The 14,819-nt window shown below is 31.5% G+C and overlaps 2 protein-coding genes across 4 annotated transcripts; both read left to right on the forward strand.

Annotated features, from left to right (window-relative positions):
- Nucleotides 1-2,850: 2,850 nt before the first annotated feature.
- Nucleotides 2,851-8,612, forward strand: LOC100813113 (very-long-chain aldehyde decarbonylase CER3). Its single transcript, XM_003542262.4, has 11 exons — nt 2,851-3,201; nt 3,326-3,555; nt 3,678-3,910; nt 4,109-4,328; nt 5,159-5,286; nt 5,463-5,719; nt 5,838-5,945; nt 6,525-6,731; nt 7,120-7,230; nt 7,928-8,101; nt 8,214-8,612. The coding sequence occupies exons 1-11, from the start codon at nt 3,151-3,153 to the stop codon at nt 8,382-8,384; spliced, it is 1,890 nt and encodes a 629-aa protein (XP_003542310.1). The 5' UTR covers nt 2,851-3,150; the 3' UTR covers nt 8,385-8,612.
- A 2,387-nt stretch (nt 8,613-10,999) lies between these two features.
- On the forward strand, nt 11,000-14,540 carry LOC100306714 (uncharacterized). 3 transcript variants are annotated; one of them, XM_041007764.1, is made up of 4 exons: nt 11,021-11,281; nt 11,397-11,516; nt 12,699-12,911; nt 14,213-14,540. In XM_041007764.1, the coding sequence occupies exons 1-4, from the start codon at nt 11,101-11,103 to the stop codon at nt 14,266-14,268; spliced, it is 570 nt and encodes a 189-aa protein (XP_040863698.1). In that variant the 5' UTR covers nt 11,021-11,100; the 3' UTR covers nt 14,269-14,540.
- Nucleotides 14,541-14,819: the final 279 nt, after the last annotated feature.

The raw sequence follows: 14,819 nt of genomic DNA on the forward strand, positions 1-14,819 counted from the left end.
GAAATAATAAATTCGTCACTTTTTATAAAATAAAAAACTTTAAAAGTGTCTTGATATTACAAATGTAAATATTTCATGTATTTACAATCGGTAGTACACATTTTAATAACTTTTTTCACAATAATATTTTTTTTCTGAAAAAATTCAAAACCTAAACAAAAACATAAGCCAAATAAAGAAACTCATCTGAAAGAGAAACACAATCATATAGAAAATTATACATCTTAATATGTAAATGAAGAGTTTAGAATAAAAGAAATAGCCGAATGTGTGTTGAAAGTAACAATAAGAGAAGGCCCCACCGAGAGAAGACTTGAACAAAATCAATTTAAAATGAGCAATACAAAAGATTTGCAATTTAAAAAAAATCTCAAAAGAATAAATTTTCGACTACCAGTAATTGGATTTTAAATAGGAAGAGATTAAAAAACCACCTCTTAATCTTATATTCCATCTTCCATTCCATAAGATTGTGGGTGTCATTAAAACTTATTATCAATACAAAATGAAAAATAAAGAGTCACGGTTTGTTGAGGAGAAGAATGCACTTAGTTCCAAATCCCAATACATGTATTAAGTAGTTTCGTTAACTTTTTTTTATTAAATTTTAATTATGTTCAATTAATTATCAATTTCTATAATTAATTTATTATTTTACCCCGAATTTGAGGGGGAAAAAGTTAAACTTATAAGATACTTTCCATGTTTTTTAAAAATTGCATTCAATATTTTTCTTTTTTTTTTCACCCTAAAAAAATATTTTAATTAGTTAACTCACATTACACTCAGATCCCCTTAACAGAAGGTCCATGTTGATCACATTATTTTTAATAAAAAATTATGTCTAAAATACCCTCAAATAAATTACACTTGCACTTCCATGTGTTTTTTTAAAATTACATCTAATATTCCTCCTTTTTTGTACACTATAAAAAATCTCTTAATTATTTAGCTCCCATTACATTCACTAAGACTTCTTCCCTCTCCTAAACACAGTTTAATAATTTAATAGAAAGTAGACACAATTTGATCATATGACTTTTAATGAAAATTTATATCTAAAATATTCTTATCTTCTTCCTCTTAACTTCATAAAAAACATAACATTATTTTGAACCTGAAAATATTTTAATACTTTTTTTTCTCTAATTGAACCTGAACTCACCTTGTTGGTACGTATGTGTTAATATCTTTCCTTTTTTTTTTTTACTTCAATTTTTTTTGTGTGTTGAGTTGTTTGGTTGCAACATTTTTGTTGGACATGTTCCCAACAATGCCAATTGATTGAATATGATCATTTGCTTCAAATTTTAATGTTTTGTTCATGCATTTGTGTTTTAACTCCTTTCTTTGAAATATTTATTTTTGATGACTAGTTGCTTGATATAATGTCTCAATCAAGAGTTTATATCTTCTTCGAGTAATAGCAACAACGAAGTAAAAATAAAATATTAAAGGAAAATTGTTATTGTCTTAAGAAAAATTCATTAACAGAGTCAATTGTTAATTTGTTATTGAGTATTTAACAAAGATGTTAGGACAATTTCATCTGCTCATATATTCCAATTGATGTTAATTAACGACGTTAACGGAAAGAGATAAAAATAATGTAAAAAAAGGAAGGTATATCAGATGCAATTTGAGAAAAACACAAGAAATACGATTATAACAAAAATGTTAAAACAATTTTATCTGTTCACATATTTCAATTAACGTAACAACGTTAATAAAAAAGGGATAAAAGTAATATAAAAAAGAGAAGTATCAAGTGTAATTTGAAAAATAAAAAAACACAAGAAATACGAGTAGTGTAATTTTTTTTAGATTAAATTAAATAATAAAGTCTTTGTTAAATTAAACATAAGGTTACTTTATAATGCTCTCATAATGAAAACCGGATTTAGAGGTAACTCCAAACCTACCTTATCTAACAGCTGAGAGGTACTGTTTCACCTGCCAACCATATAAGGCATTTACTACTACTCTCCAGATCTCTTACTGCTGGATTACAACACGCTACAGCAACACGACGCGCGGGGTGTGTGTTTTCGTTTACGTAGATTTTAATTTTTTAAGGCTCTAATTATAATTAATTACAGCGTAATTAATATGGAGTACTATAAAGTATAATAATTATAATAAGCCATGTATATAAAAAGGAGAAGTGTATCTGTTAATGTGTACTAATATCTTACACAAAAGTATCTGATAGGAGTGCTCGTGAAATGAAATAAAATGATGTTATTACCAGAATAACAAATATAGAATTTAGCTAACATATATAGTTAGGTTAAAATGTTTTTATATAAATATTTAATAGAAAATTACATTCTCCTTACATTATAGTTAGCATTAACGATTAAGATGATATAATAAAATGATCAAATCTTATTAAATATCTGTCTAAAAATAACTTAAACTAATATAATCGGTATATAAACTTAACTCTTAAATACAACAGTGATTAAAATAAAATCAACTTTATCAATTATTATATTTAAAAAATTAAATAGAAATAATTTTATGAAAAAAATTACTATAAAATGCATTGATAATATTGAATACTAATAATTTTTAATAGTTTGTTTTTAGACCACCAAACCAGAATCAATCAAGGGAGGGTTATTTCAGCTTAACTAAGTTTTTATATATTATTTTATTTATTTCATAAGATTAAAATCTCAAGTGAGATACATGAATCAAATAGTAGTACTTTTTTTTAGAATATATTAATTGATAATTTAATGTCCCAGTTAGCAGAAGACAGGTGGGAGACTATCTTACTTTGTAGGCCACAAGGATCAATGCATGATCCGCAGCGCTTATAAATACGTGATGGGACGAAAGAATATATTTTTAAGTTGTGGCTCAAAAGCAATTACTACTAAGAAAGGATAAAGGAAGGAAGGAACACTTTTCTGATATTCTTTTTGGTATTGGGTTGCTGACCTTTGCTAGTGTTATAGATTTTTTGGGTTCTCTTGTGTTTTAATAAATACAGGAAAAAAAAAGTATATAGGTGCCTAGAAGAAAAGACAATATAGGGTGTGGAGCAATTACGTTTGATCACAAGGGAAAAGGTGCAACGGTTTGCAAGATAGCATAGAAGATTTTGAAGAATCTTAATTGCAACATAGTAGTGCAGTTGCAATGGGGGCTCCTTTATCAGCATGGCCTTGGGATAACTTTGGAACATACAAGGTACAGAAAAATCTAGCTATGTCATGCATGTTGGTGCTTATTTCTTTGTTATGGTAATTTTACTGGTACAGACATGGGTTATGTTATGTGAGTGATTGTTATTTGTTTTTCAATGGATATGTAGTATCTATTATATGGACCGTTTGTGGGGAAAGTCCTTTATGAATGGTTCTATGGTGAAGAGCAGTCCTACTACAACCTCAGCTGGTGCCTTCATTTGCTCATACTAAGTGGTCTCAGAGGTCTAATTCATGTGCTCTGGGGTTCCTACAGCCACATGTTCTTTCTAACCAGAAATCGACGGATTGTTCAAAAGGGTGTTGATTTCAAGCAGATTGACAAAGAATGGGACTGGTAAAAAATTGCTATGAATTTGTTTCTCTCTCTATCTCTCTCTTTCAATTATTTGATTAAAATTACATTATGTTGAAAATGGTTTCATACCTACATTCTAATATACTTGTTTTTTCCGACAGGGACAATTTCTTGATTCTTCAAGCACTAGTTGCCTCCATGGCATGCTATATGTTTCCCTTTCTTCAGCATCTTCCTCTCTGGAATGTAAAAGGTCTAATTGTTGCTTTGATTCTCCATGTGGGAGTCTCAGAGCCACTTTATTATTGGGTGCATAGGAAGTTCCATGGAGACTATCTTTTCACCCATTATCATTCACTTCATCATTCATCTCCTGTACCAGAGTCTTTCACCGGTGAGAATCATAATTATCCTTCTTCATTTTACGCCTCCTCTCGTAGATTCTGATTTTGGATCTATCTGATTGTTCAAAAGGAAGAAGACTAGTACATATTTACTCTGTTGAAACTTTATAATTCATAATATCTCATACCCATTTCAAACTACTTGTTGATCTTGTGTTGGTTATTGAAATATGACTTATTTTCTGCAGCTGGAAATGCAACACTCTTGGAGCATCTTATTATGACAGTAATCATTGGAACCCCTATCCTTGGGGCATCTTTGATGGGATATGGATCAGCAAGCTTGATATATGGCTATGTTTTGATTTTTGATTTCCTGAGATGCTTGGGCCACTGTAACGTTGAAGTTGTTCCTCATCAATTGTTCGAGAAACTCCCATTTCTTAGATATGTGATATACACACCAACGTAAGTTAATTTAGAGTTGTTGCATCCATATGTTTCCAATATAAATCTCAGTTACATATTTGATCGTCAACTTTACATAAGAAAGCTCGCATTGATTTCTGTCAGAATTTTAGGAAGACAAGTGAAAAGCATTAACTGTGTGACCTATAGATTCAAACGAAACCGTACCTGAATAGTTGAGTCACTACAGGTTCTTTTTGACTTATTTGAATGTTGGTAGAGAAAGAAACAAGTCAAGAAAAATTGAGTTGGCAACAAAGTTTACTTAAATTATTAGAGGAACTCTGATTTTGGATAATTACAAAGAAAATTGAAAGTTCTTGTTTATTTTCCTATTTTTATAAAGCTTTCAAGCAACATGAGTGATTGATTACCTAAAGAATAATTCTAATTGCTTCTATTTCTCTCCCTCCTTCTCCATACAAACACACCATTAAGAGAGGGGGGGATGGAAAAATGGGCCTAAAGCTAACAGTCTAAGGTTCTCTCTTGTGAAGAGAGAAGTTCAAGTAAACAAGTGACCCACGAGTTCAACAAGTTTTAGGCAACAAGTGGGAGGCTATTAAATTCTAGGAGGATCAAACAGCTAAAGATGTTTGGCTTGAAGCCTATTTAAATTCTGCCGCATACTGTATTTAGCTTTCTTCAATATCTGCTGCAACTGCCAAGAGAGTGACATAAGAAGTGAACATGCATTTTTGCATATGGTGGTCCAGTCCAGCAATGATTTCCAAATGTGATTGGTTCCAAAGCTTCTCCTTATTCATGTCTATTTCTTTGCAGTTGTGAGTTGTATGCATCATTCTTTTGCTTTCTATGCTATGATGCAGATATCACCACCTACACCACTCTGATAAGGACACTAACTTCTGCCTCTTCATGCCTCTCTTTGATGCTCTTGGCAATACCCTCAACAAAAAATCATGGCAATCACCCAAACTACCAAGTTCAGGTTCAGGTAAGCTGTCCTATGATTTAATAATGACTTCATCCAATTATTCTTTTGTTCATTTTGACTTCAATGCTTGATGGGAACTCAACATCACCAATAGCATTTCACAAAAGCTGCATTTGCATTATGTGTTTTGATGTAAAATAAAATTTTACCATATTACTTATCAATTGTCATTGCAGGAAACGGTGACACGGTACCCCATTTTGTTTTCCTGGCACATATGGTTGATGTGTCATCCAGTATGCATGTCCAATTCGTCTTTCGATCCTTTGCTTCATTGCCATACACAACAAGGTTCTTCTTGCTCCCAGGCTTGCCCGTTACTTTTCTAGTTTTGCTAGCAATGTGGGCTTGGTCCAAGACCTTTTTAGTTAGTTTCTACTATCTCAGAGGAAGACTTCACCATACGTGGGTTGTACCTAGATGTGGCTTTCAGGTGGGTCCATCAGTCAAATTTGTATCCATTTTTATTTTCTTTTTACCACCGTGAATGCTGGAAAGAGTGGAAATTTACAAGTATTGATTGACTTTTCTTTTTTTCAACATTTTTACAGTATTTCTTGCCATTTGCTACTGAGGGAATCAATAATCAGATTGAACAAGCTATCCTCAGGGCTGATAAAATTGGGGTTAAAGTCATCAGCCTTGCTGCATTGAATAAGGTCTGACACGTTGAACTTTTTTCTCTTACTATTTAATCTGACAAGCATAGTAAAACAAACGGGTTAATTTATTGAATCTGGCCTTCTCTGAGCATAGTTGGTGAAGGTTTGAATGCCTTGTAAGTTGTAAGGTAGTAGGTAGTGTTGTACATCATAATTGCTGCATAGGAATGGTGGGCCATTTGGCAACCTCTGAAACAGATTACACTTGGCCTCCCATTTTTAGTCTACCTATGAAATGAAAATACTAACATATTAAGAGTCACTCTATTCCATGATCAGCCGTTTAGGATTTCAATCCATAGCATCTAGTTTCTAGGGATATTAACTACTTAACTGTTACCAAGTCCATGGTGTGTTGTATAATAACAACAATAAATTATCTAATTATACATTTAAACCAAGGTACATGACAGATCAACGATCTTATCATACATTCAGCTTAGTATTAAGTATTAACTATCAAAAATTTGCTACAGAGTAACTAAGTTGTAAAGATATACGGTCTATCATTACTCTCCATTATTGGGGATGCTTGAAGCTTGCATTAATTCCAATCTTATTCCTCACTGAATGCAGAATGAATCACTAAATGGGGGTGGAAAACTTTTTGTGGACAAGCACCCTAACCTTAGGGTCCGTGTCGTTCATGGGAACACGTTAACTGCTGCTGTCATACTCAATGAGATCCCTCAAGATGTGAAAGAGGTGTTCCTAACAGGAGCTACATCCAAGCTTGGAAGAGCAATTGCTCTCTACCTTTGCCAAAAGAAAGTCAAAGTTCTGGTAAAATTTCTCACAGTCCCTATTTTTTTTTACCGTTTTCCTTGCATTATACTTTTGCTTTCTTTTCCTACATTTTCTCCCCACTAGGTACTCGTTCTTAATTTTAGATGTAAGGATGGGACAAGATGAAATGAAATTGTAGTGCTGAAATGGACACATTCCAACGTTTGATTGTAGGGTGGGTAAGCAGGGGTCCCTTTTAATCAATGATGCATATAATTAAATGAGATATAGACATTTAGTGTACTGTAACTGTTTACATACATACTAATTTGTTAGTAGTTTAGATCTAATGCTGATAACAGTGATTAATTCTCATGATGCAAAGTGTCATGATTCTTTATTTTATTTAATTACAGTTACTAATGTGCTGAGAGCTACTTTGCAGATGTTAACTCTCTCAACAGATAGATTTCAGAGGATTCAAAAGGAAGCCCCTCCTGAATATCAGAGCTATCTTGTCCAAGTGACAAAATACCAAGCTGCACAAAACTGTAAGGTACAACTATACCAATATCCTTCACTAGTTCTTTACACAGCTCAAAATGTTGGTAATGCTACTTACATCTGCCAATATCCTTCCCCCAAGTTTAATTTAATGATCACATGCATGCAAGTTGTTATGCATACTCCCTCATTATACATCACTACTAAATATTAATTCACACAAGTTGGATTTATTTTGGTACGCAACTTTGGAAATTGACTAATGGAATAATATTATAATCATTCAAAGCCAAATTATTTGTGTATCATTAATTTTAGAGTACGTTTGGATAGAAAATTTTAATTGAGGAAAATAATTTATCTGATAATTTAAATTTTTTTATTCCAAAATTCATTGTTTGAATATTCTTTTTATGAAGAATTTAAATTTTTGAAATTTTAAAAAATTAAAATTATAAAATTTTAATTTTCTTCTAAAAGGTGAGAAATTGAAATTTTTTTTTTGATAAAAGAACATTCCAAAACGTTCCTGTGTTTTCTTTATAACCTTCATCCTTTCTTTCACCTAAAAGTTTTGAAAGTTCATTCTGGTGACTCATTTTCTTTCACCCTTATAATTTTAATTTTTTTTTATCAAAACACAAAATTTTAAAAATAAAAAAATTTCAATTGAAATGTTTAAAATTATTAGAATTTGTATGGTGCTTACTTGTAATTTGTATGGTGCTTACTTGTCTTAATTAATCCAGACCTGGATCGTTGGTAAGTGGATCACGCCAAGAGAGCAATACTGGGCACCACGTGGAACCCATTTTCATCAATTTGTTGTCCCGCCAATTTTACCATTTAGAAAAGATTGCACTTATGGTGACCTGGCAGCGATGAGATTACCAGAAGACGTGGAAGGACTAGGGTGTTGTGAGGTGAGCAATCACCAACTTTAGCAGTATCTGTCTCATTCATTTTTGTATTTTAATTGATAGGATCGAGTTCTTTTCTCACGAATGTCTCGTATATATATATATATACATGCAGTACACGATGGATAGGGGAGTGGTTCACGCGTGCCATGCAGGAGGAGTGGTACATAGCCTTGAAGGTTGGCCTCATCACGAAGTTGGGGCCATAGATGTTAACAGAATCGATCTTGTGTGGGAAGCAGCACTCAAACATGGCCTAAGACCAGTGTCAAGTTTCACACAGTAAAATTAAGAAAATTGAAATCAGCTTCAGTCAAAGTATTTTTCCTCAAGTTGTTAATTTCTTCTTTGTTTTGATGTATTGCATGCACATCATAGTGGCCATCTAAGTGCGATTATATTCTTTCAAGTTTGTGTATTACATTTCTAATGTTTCCTCTTATATGTTCATATGATCACATTGACAGTGATTAATTCCGGGTATAAATTAAGCGAAAGCAAGATTTTTTTTTTTTTTTTTTTTTTTGTGGTGGGGGGCAAATTGATTGCTTTGTTGTTATTTTAAATATTTCTTTTTATATTCATTTAAATGCACATATCATCACAGAAATGAAAATTAACGCGCGAATAACCCGAAAGCAAGAAAAATAAAATTTTATTAAAGGAAAAAACAATAAATTCATTAGTCTTTGTCATCTATTTAGTTTTCCTTATTCCGTGTAAAATCATTTAGAACAGCATTTATTTTGAAACTATTAACCTTAAAAAAACAATACATGGTGCAATTTTTTTTTCTTTATTCATTGGAAAAACGATACTAGATTTGATGAATAATTTGGATAAATACTTATTGCAGTTTTTTGTTTATCTTTAAATTAGGTCTAAAAGTGATAGGGACCTGGGGCAAAGAATGGAGTAATTAATGTAACTTTGGGGATATATAAATTTTTGTTAGCATTTATTTTAAACTGGCGTGTTAATAAGAGGTTCAATTATTATTTATGAAAAGATAGTACTGTGGATGGGTGGTTATTGGTTGGATTGTTCAACGAAGAAAGTCGGGTGGCCGGTGGAATTTGGTCAATCTATTTAATCACATGATATTGATACAACACGTAATAAAGCTTCCTGCTATATACATAGTTATTCTAATAACCACTTCAAGTTTCCAACAGTATTATTATTATTCGCAGAATTTATCTAATTTATTTTGGCCCCTATTAAGAGATTAAAAATAAATAATTTTTTGTAAGAATTTAAATAAAAATTATAAAATTTTCAAGGACCAAAAACATATTAAACGTTTATATTAATTATTAAAATAATCCATACAATTTAATGGTTATATTAGTTAAATTTGCATCTTTGAAAGCTTATTAAGTCAATGGGTTCTCTCTCAAATTCATCTATTTATGTATCTGCACGTACATAAGAAAATGTATCGAGTATTTGGATAAGTAAATATATACCATTAAAGCTAACAATATTTTTTTAGTATATAATGGCACAACTAAGTTAGAATTTAGAACTTTGTTCTCTCTCAAATATTTTTAATGGCACAACAAAATTAGAATCTAGAATACAAACTATTTAAATCTTTCGCCACTAAGCTGACTCTAATAAGTAATTTAAAAAATATAATTAAGTTTAAAATATCAAACCCATGTGAATGTTTACAGTGATTGAGTAAGCTTTGAAAAAAAAATTCTTAATTTTGCAATAAGATCAAGGGAGAAGTGATGATAACATTCTTTTATCCACCCTTTATTGTTAATTAAAATTTACAAGGGCTTATCTAATAGGAATAAGAGACAAAAGATAAAGAGTAAAATTCTCATGAAATTTAATTAATAATAAAAATCATATAAAGTATTGTGTTACTAGTGTGTACATATATTAAATGTTCTGAGGAGAACTATTAAAGTATAGAGAGATAATAGTATTTAATAGAAAATGTAATAATTTTAATATATAAAAAATATTTTTTATGTAATGATTTTACTTTTCAATATGACAATATCTAAAAAGTACAGTAATTTTCTAAAAAAAGCAAGTACAGTAATTACAAACATTAGTAATTGCCAGTGTACTGTATAAAACTTATGAAGGCTTCGCTAATTTATGGTTATGTGACCCATGAAATATTGCTACGGCCCACAGTGAAGCTGTTTAACAATTGGGGCAAGCCCCAATAAGCTCAAACGTCGGGGATTTTCTTTCTGTACCCAGCATTTTTTCCAATACACCCAATAATAAAAAGAAAAAATAAAATAAAAATACCCTTACATATATATGACTGAAATAATTGAACTAATTGAACTAATAGATCAATTATGTTAAAAAATAATTAACGTTAATATATATATATGACTGAAATTTCTAATGTATATTTAATACACATAAGTTTATATAATAAATTTTATAATAATTAATTTTAATTTAATAATATTTTTTTACATATATAAATTTTAAATATAAGTTTACATAAAAATTTATATATGTAAAATATGTATTATTATTTCAAAATTTAATATATAAATTTATGTATATTAAATATACATGAGAAATTTTAATATTATATATATCGACGTTAATTATTTTTTAACATAACTAGTCTATCAGTTTAAATAGTTAAAATGTTATGTTAATAACATGAAAATCATAAAACTTATATAATTCATTAATTTTAAATTATTTCATAAAACATTTTTAATCATCCGTATGAGTTTACATGGATTATCAATTCATATATGCATACGCATTACGGAAGAAAAAGTATAAAATGATAAAATTTGAATTTTGTAAAATATAGTGAGTGTAGAAAAAAATTTATTGGGCGTTGCATGCGCAATGGACAAAGCAACAAGATAAACATGACACGTGACTGTAGCGGTTCCTCGGAATCGGACACGTGCGCCGTTGTCAAAGTTCGCAAACCGCCAACTACAACGTAGTTCTACTATTCCTTCAGCTTCAAAGTTGCATTTTTCACAGAAGAAGAAATGGAAAACAGAGCGCGCCTCAAAGTTCAAAAGAAGAGACCCATTAAGCGCAGCGGAAGGAAAGTGTTACTGAAAAATGTTTTAGATTATCTTAAGGCTGATACTTACATGTATGCCCCTCTCCTCTCTCCTCCAACCTCTGATTTTCCCTCACCCAACGCCTTCCCTTCCTCAGCTAAAGGTTTAACACTTACCCTTCCTTTTTTTTTTTTATATATTTTGGTTTCAATTGCAGTTGCTTTTTCTTTCCTTGTTTCATTTGATGAAGTAGTTGTTGCTTGTTTATGATGTCTCAGGGGTGGAATATAAAAAACCAGTAACAGAGAAGCAGTGGTTTGGGAAACAAGTTGGAAAGTATCTCAAATATGATGGTTATATGTATGATCCGCTGCTTCGTCTTCCCCATTCATCTCTAGGTACACTTGTTGTAAATACTGCTTTGCTGTTTAACCGTTTCCAACTTTAATTGTTATCTATTGTAGAGTATGTGTGCTGCACTTCTTTGTAAATTGTAGGTGTAGCTGCTAAAATAGTAAAAATTTCGTGTCAAATTTTATGGTGAGAGGTTACAGATTGGTATTTGAACTGAAGAGCGATTTTGTTACCATAAGGGCAATTCTTAAGGAATAAAAGTGGAGAGTCTTTATTGATAAAAATAAAACAGAGAGAAGGGGGTTATAAAAATTAGGAAAATAATTAATGGACACCCATATGTTATTTAATCCCTAGAGAGACCACCAAGACCATGGAATTACTGGCGTGGGATTGTTGCAACTTAACCAATGGTTTCCGACTGAGTCTTGAATATATAATTGTGTTAAATACTTGGAGGGAGAACATTGTCACTCATAATAATCCTACCGGCTTGAATAGGATTGCCTCCAATGAACAACAACTATGGTCTGGACAAAAAAAAAATTCTTAATACGGTTTCGTCACTTTAAACTAGTGTTTTGCTAGTCCCTCCCACATCGTAGTATTATTCAGCATCATATTATTGAGTGAATTTGTAGCTTTATGTTGGAAACTGGAGCATACAGGGTGCACCAAATTACTTGTTTCGGCTGAATTGGAAGGATGGAAAGGTTAATCCTTCAATAAGGCAAGTTCTGAAAAATAAAATATGTAGTATTAATTAGTCAGCATAAAGTAGCAAAAAACTGAAGGCAAGCTTATTTGCTTGCTCTTGCTCCTCACAAATGCTGATGCCTTGTCTCACTTCTTGGTACGGTGCCTACTATGTTTTAGAGGCGTGTACATTGTGTCCCTCTCAGTAATACTCTTAAAATGTCTTCTTTGCTTGAAACAATTCATATTTGAGCATGACATGCAAAAAGAAGAAAATGAAATGTGAGGATATGATGATATTGCTGTGACCTGATTTTACTGGTTAAACATTACATCTATTTTTAATGATTTATCTCAATTTGATTGTTTCTTCACTTGTTTTCTATTCTTGCCCTTTTTTTTTCGTTTGGGAAAAAAAATGTCTTCTAAGTTTTAACCCTCTTCCTTTCCTCATTGGTTGCACACTGTGATTTGTGACTCTTGACAGCTTATAATATGCATTGATTTTGTGTTCATCTGCCAAATTGAAGAACCTTTGCAGGACTGTGGAATGATGAGGATGGATGATTCAGCTAGAACGTTGAGAATGAAAGTTAACCAACGAACTAATCATTTAGGAAATGCAAACCAAAGTTCTGAAAGTCATCTTCCTCAAACAGACCTCTCTGATCAGCATATTGGGGGACACACGGAAACTGTGAAGCATACTGTGTACCAAAGTTGTCGCTCAACTTCTGCCACAAGTAAAAGATTTGCTTCACAAAATGCATTAGTTTGCTATTTTAGCTGCTTTAATTCATTGTCCTTGTGTATGTTTTGTCAATTGTTGCCAGAAATGAGACTTAATTTATTGGTGGTATTAAGAAAACTGCTTTATGGACTGTGTGGCATTCTTATATTTTGTTAATTCAGTTGTTGAATAAGACTTCCAAATCAAAGTAGTGGTTACTAAACTCTAGGGAAGTAGTTCCTAAACTTTAAGAGAAAATATTTCGGTTTTATCTTAATTAGTTTTTCTGTTTTTGCTGCAAGCATTATAAATGTATTATGTTGGTAGTTGAATAAAAAGATAACTCTCACGATTTGTTTCTCTCCAAAATATTTACATATTAGGTGGGCATTATATGACTTATAATAGATTTATTGGCCTTTTGATGGAAGATGAGACCTGCTAAATTTACCATTTTGATCACTTGTACAACTGTCTTGTCAACTTGTAGGCCTTTTTACAATTCTTACCAGAGAAATCAAGTTAACTAGTTTACAAAGTCATTTCTAGGTAAACTCAAGTAGAATTGGTAAACTCATGGAAACTCACATAACCTGCTCAAGTCAAGAAGCAAGTTTGCAAGTTTGAAATCAAATGTAATTTTTGTCCCAATTGACCCTTAAATGACTGTTTTATGGGGAATGGATAATCTCGGGTGAAAAAGAAATTGACATGGTCAAATGTTACGATCTCGCAGTTTATCCTTTTAGACCCCAATTTTAAAATAGAAATATAGATTATATCAATAAAAGATATTGAAGGGCTAGAATCTCATGCAGCAGCATAAAGCCATTTCAGAGAATACATTCCCTGTTTTATGCTGCCTGTGCACCTTTTCTAAAGGCAACATGAAACACATTTTACCAGGGGCTCTAATCAATTGTCCAAAAAGCCCTCACCGTTATTCATTTTCTACAGATCAAATGAAGATCAATTGTAGTATGAAGTTTTGTTGCCATCAAACACTTGTGTTGTCATTTGTCAACTTTTCGTTCGTTTTTGCGTACGTGTCAATATTCTGATTCGTGACAGGTTTTTACCTTATGTGTGTATACCATCTTTGTTTTTTTAAATGTTATTTATATATTAAACACTCTTATGAGTTATGACTTTACAAGTTAATGAAAGCTTCATGAATTTACTTATATTCTTGAGTTTAACAACATAGATTCTGTTGGTTGTTGTGTTGTGCCAAGCTGACTTAGCATATATAAGGTGCCCTTTTATGTATTTGAATTAAGAATTGTTTTTTAACAGTTATAACTCTGCTTATAGCCTTATATTTATGCTGCAGGAATTGTTACCCTCAACTCGCAGCCGAGAGCTCATAGTTGATTGAAACTTTTGGATATAGCTGTAAACAGAGAAGATAATAACCTATACAGGTTGTACTTGTAGGTGTACACATTATGTGTGTAGAATTTTACTAGTAATGTATACCGTCTTCGTTTTTTGATAGAATATGCTAGTGCCATATTGTTTGTATTATAACTTTGACATGCATTTGTTTTGAGTTTTTTCAATGGTAGTTTGAACTTCCTTATCAGGTAGGTGGGTATGCCCATCATCAACATTGTCAATAGAGAACCTCATTTTGTTTAAACTGATCTTTGGCAATCACGAAATTCTAAATGATCGTTTTACCTATACTAGACCAATGACTTGAAGACTAGCCATGTGTTTCTTTCTACATTATTGGTACATTGGATGATCAACCGGCTAAAGTACAGGGATATTTTTTAATAATGAAACACACTTTCATCGGTTAGGAGGGGTTTCGAATTGTTTTCTTTTAATTGATAATTTCCACTAATAAATGTAAAAATGACTTGTTTGTTTTCTGATTTTGAAACTTGTAAAAAATGAATCCATAGAATTTTTA

This window comes from Glycine max, chromosome 13 (genome assembly GCF_000004515.6).
Source record: "Glycine max cultivar Williams 82 chromosome 13, Glycine_max_v4.0, whole genome shotgun sequence".
Taxonomy (NCBI): Eukaryota; Viridiplantae; Streptophyta; class Magnoliopsida; order Fabales; family Fabaceae; genus Glycine; species Glycine max.

Excerpts from the sequence above, each read along its gene's own strand:
- LOC100306714 (XM_026124796.2), top strand. The coding sequence starts at position 11,101 with ATGGAAAACAGAGCGCGCCTCAAAGTTCAAAAGAAGAGACCCATTAAG. Across the intron at positions 11,282-11,396 it reads CTTCCCTTCCTCAGCTAAAG|GGGTGGAATATAAAAAACCA; the intron begins GTTTAACACTTA and ends ATGATGTCTCAG. Across the intron at positions 11,517-12,698 it reads TCTTCCCCATTCATCTCTAG|AACCTTTGCAGGACTGTGGA; the intron begins GTACACTTGTTG and ends GCCAAATTGAAG.
- LOC100813113 (XM_003542262.4), top strand. The coding sequence starts at position 3,151 with ATGGGGGCTCCTTTATCAGCATGGCCTTGGGATAACTTTGGAACATAC. Across the intron at positions 4,329-5,158 it reads TATGTGATATACACACCAAC|ATATCACCACCTACACCACT; the intron begins GTAAGTTAATTT and ends GCTATGATGCAG. Across the intron at positions 6,732-7,119 it reads AAAAGAAAGTCAAAGTTCTG|ATGTTAACTCTCTCAACAGA; the intron begins GTAAAATTTCTC and ends GCTACTTTGCAG.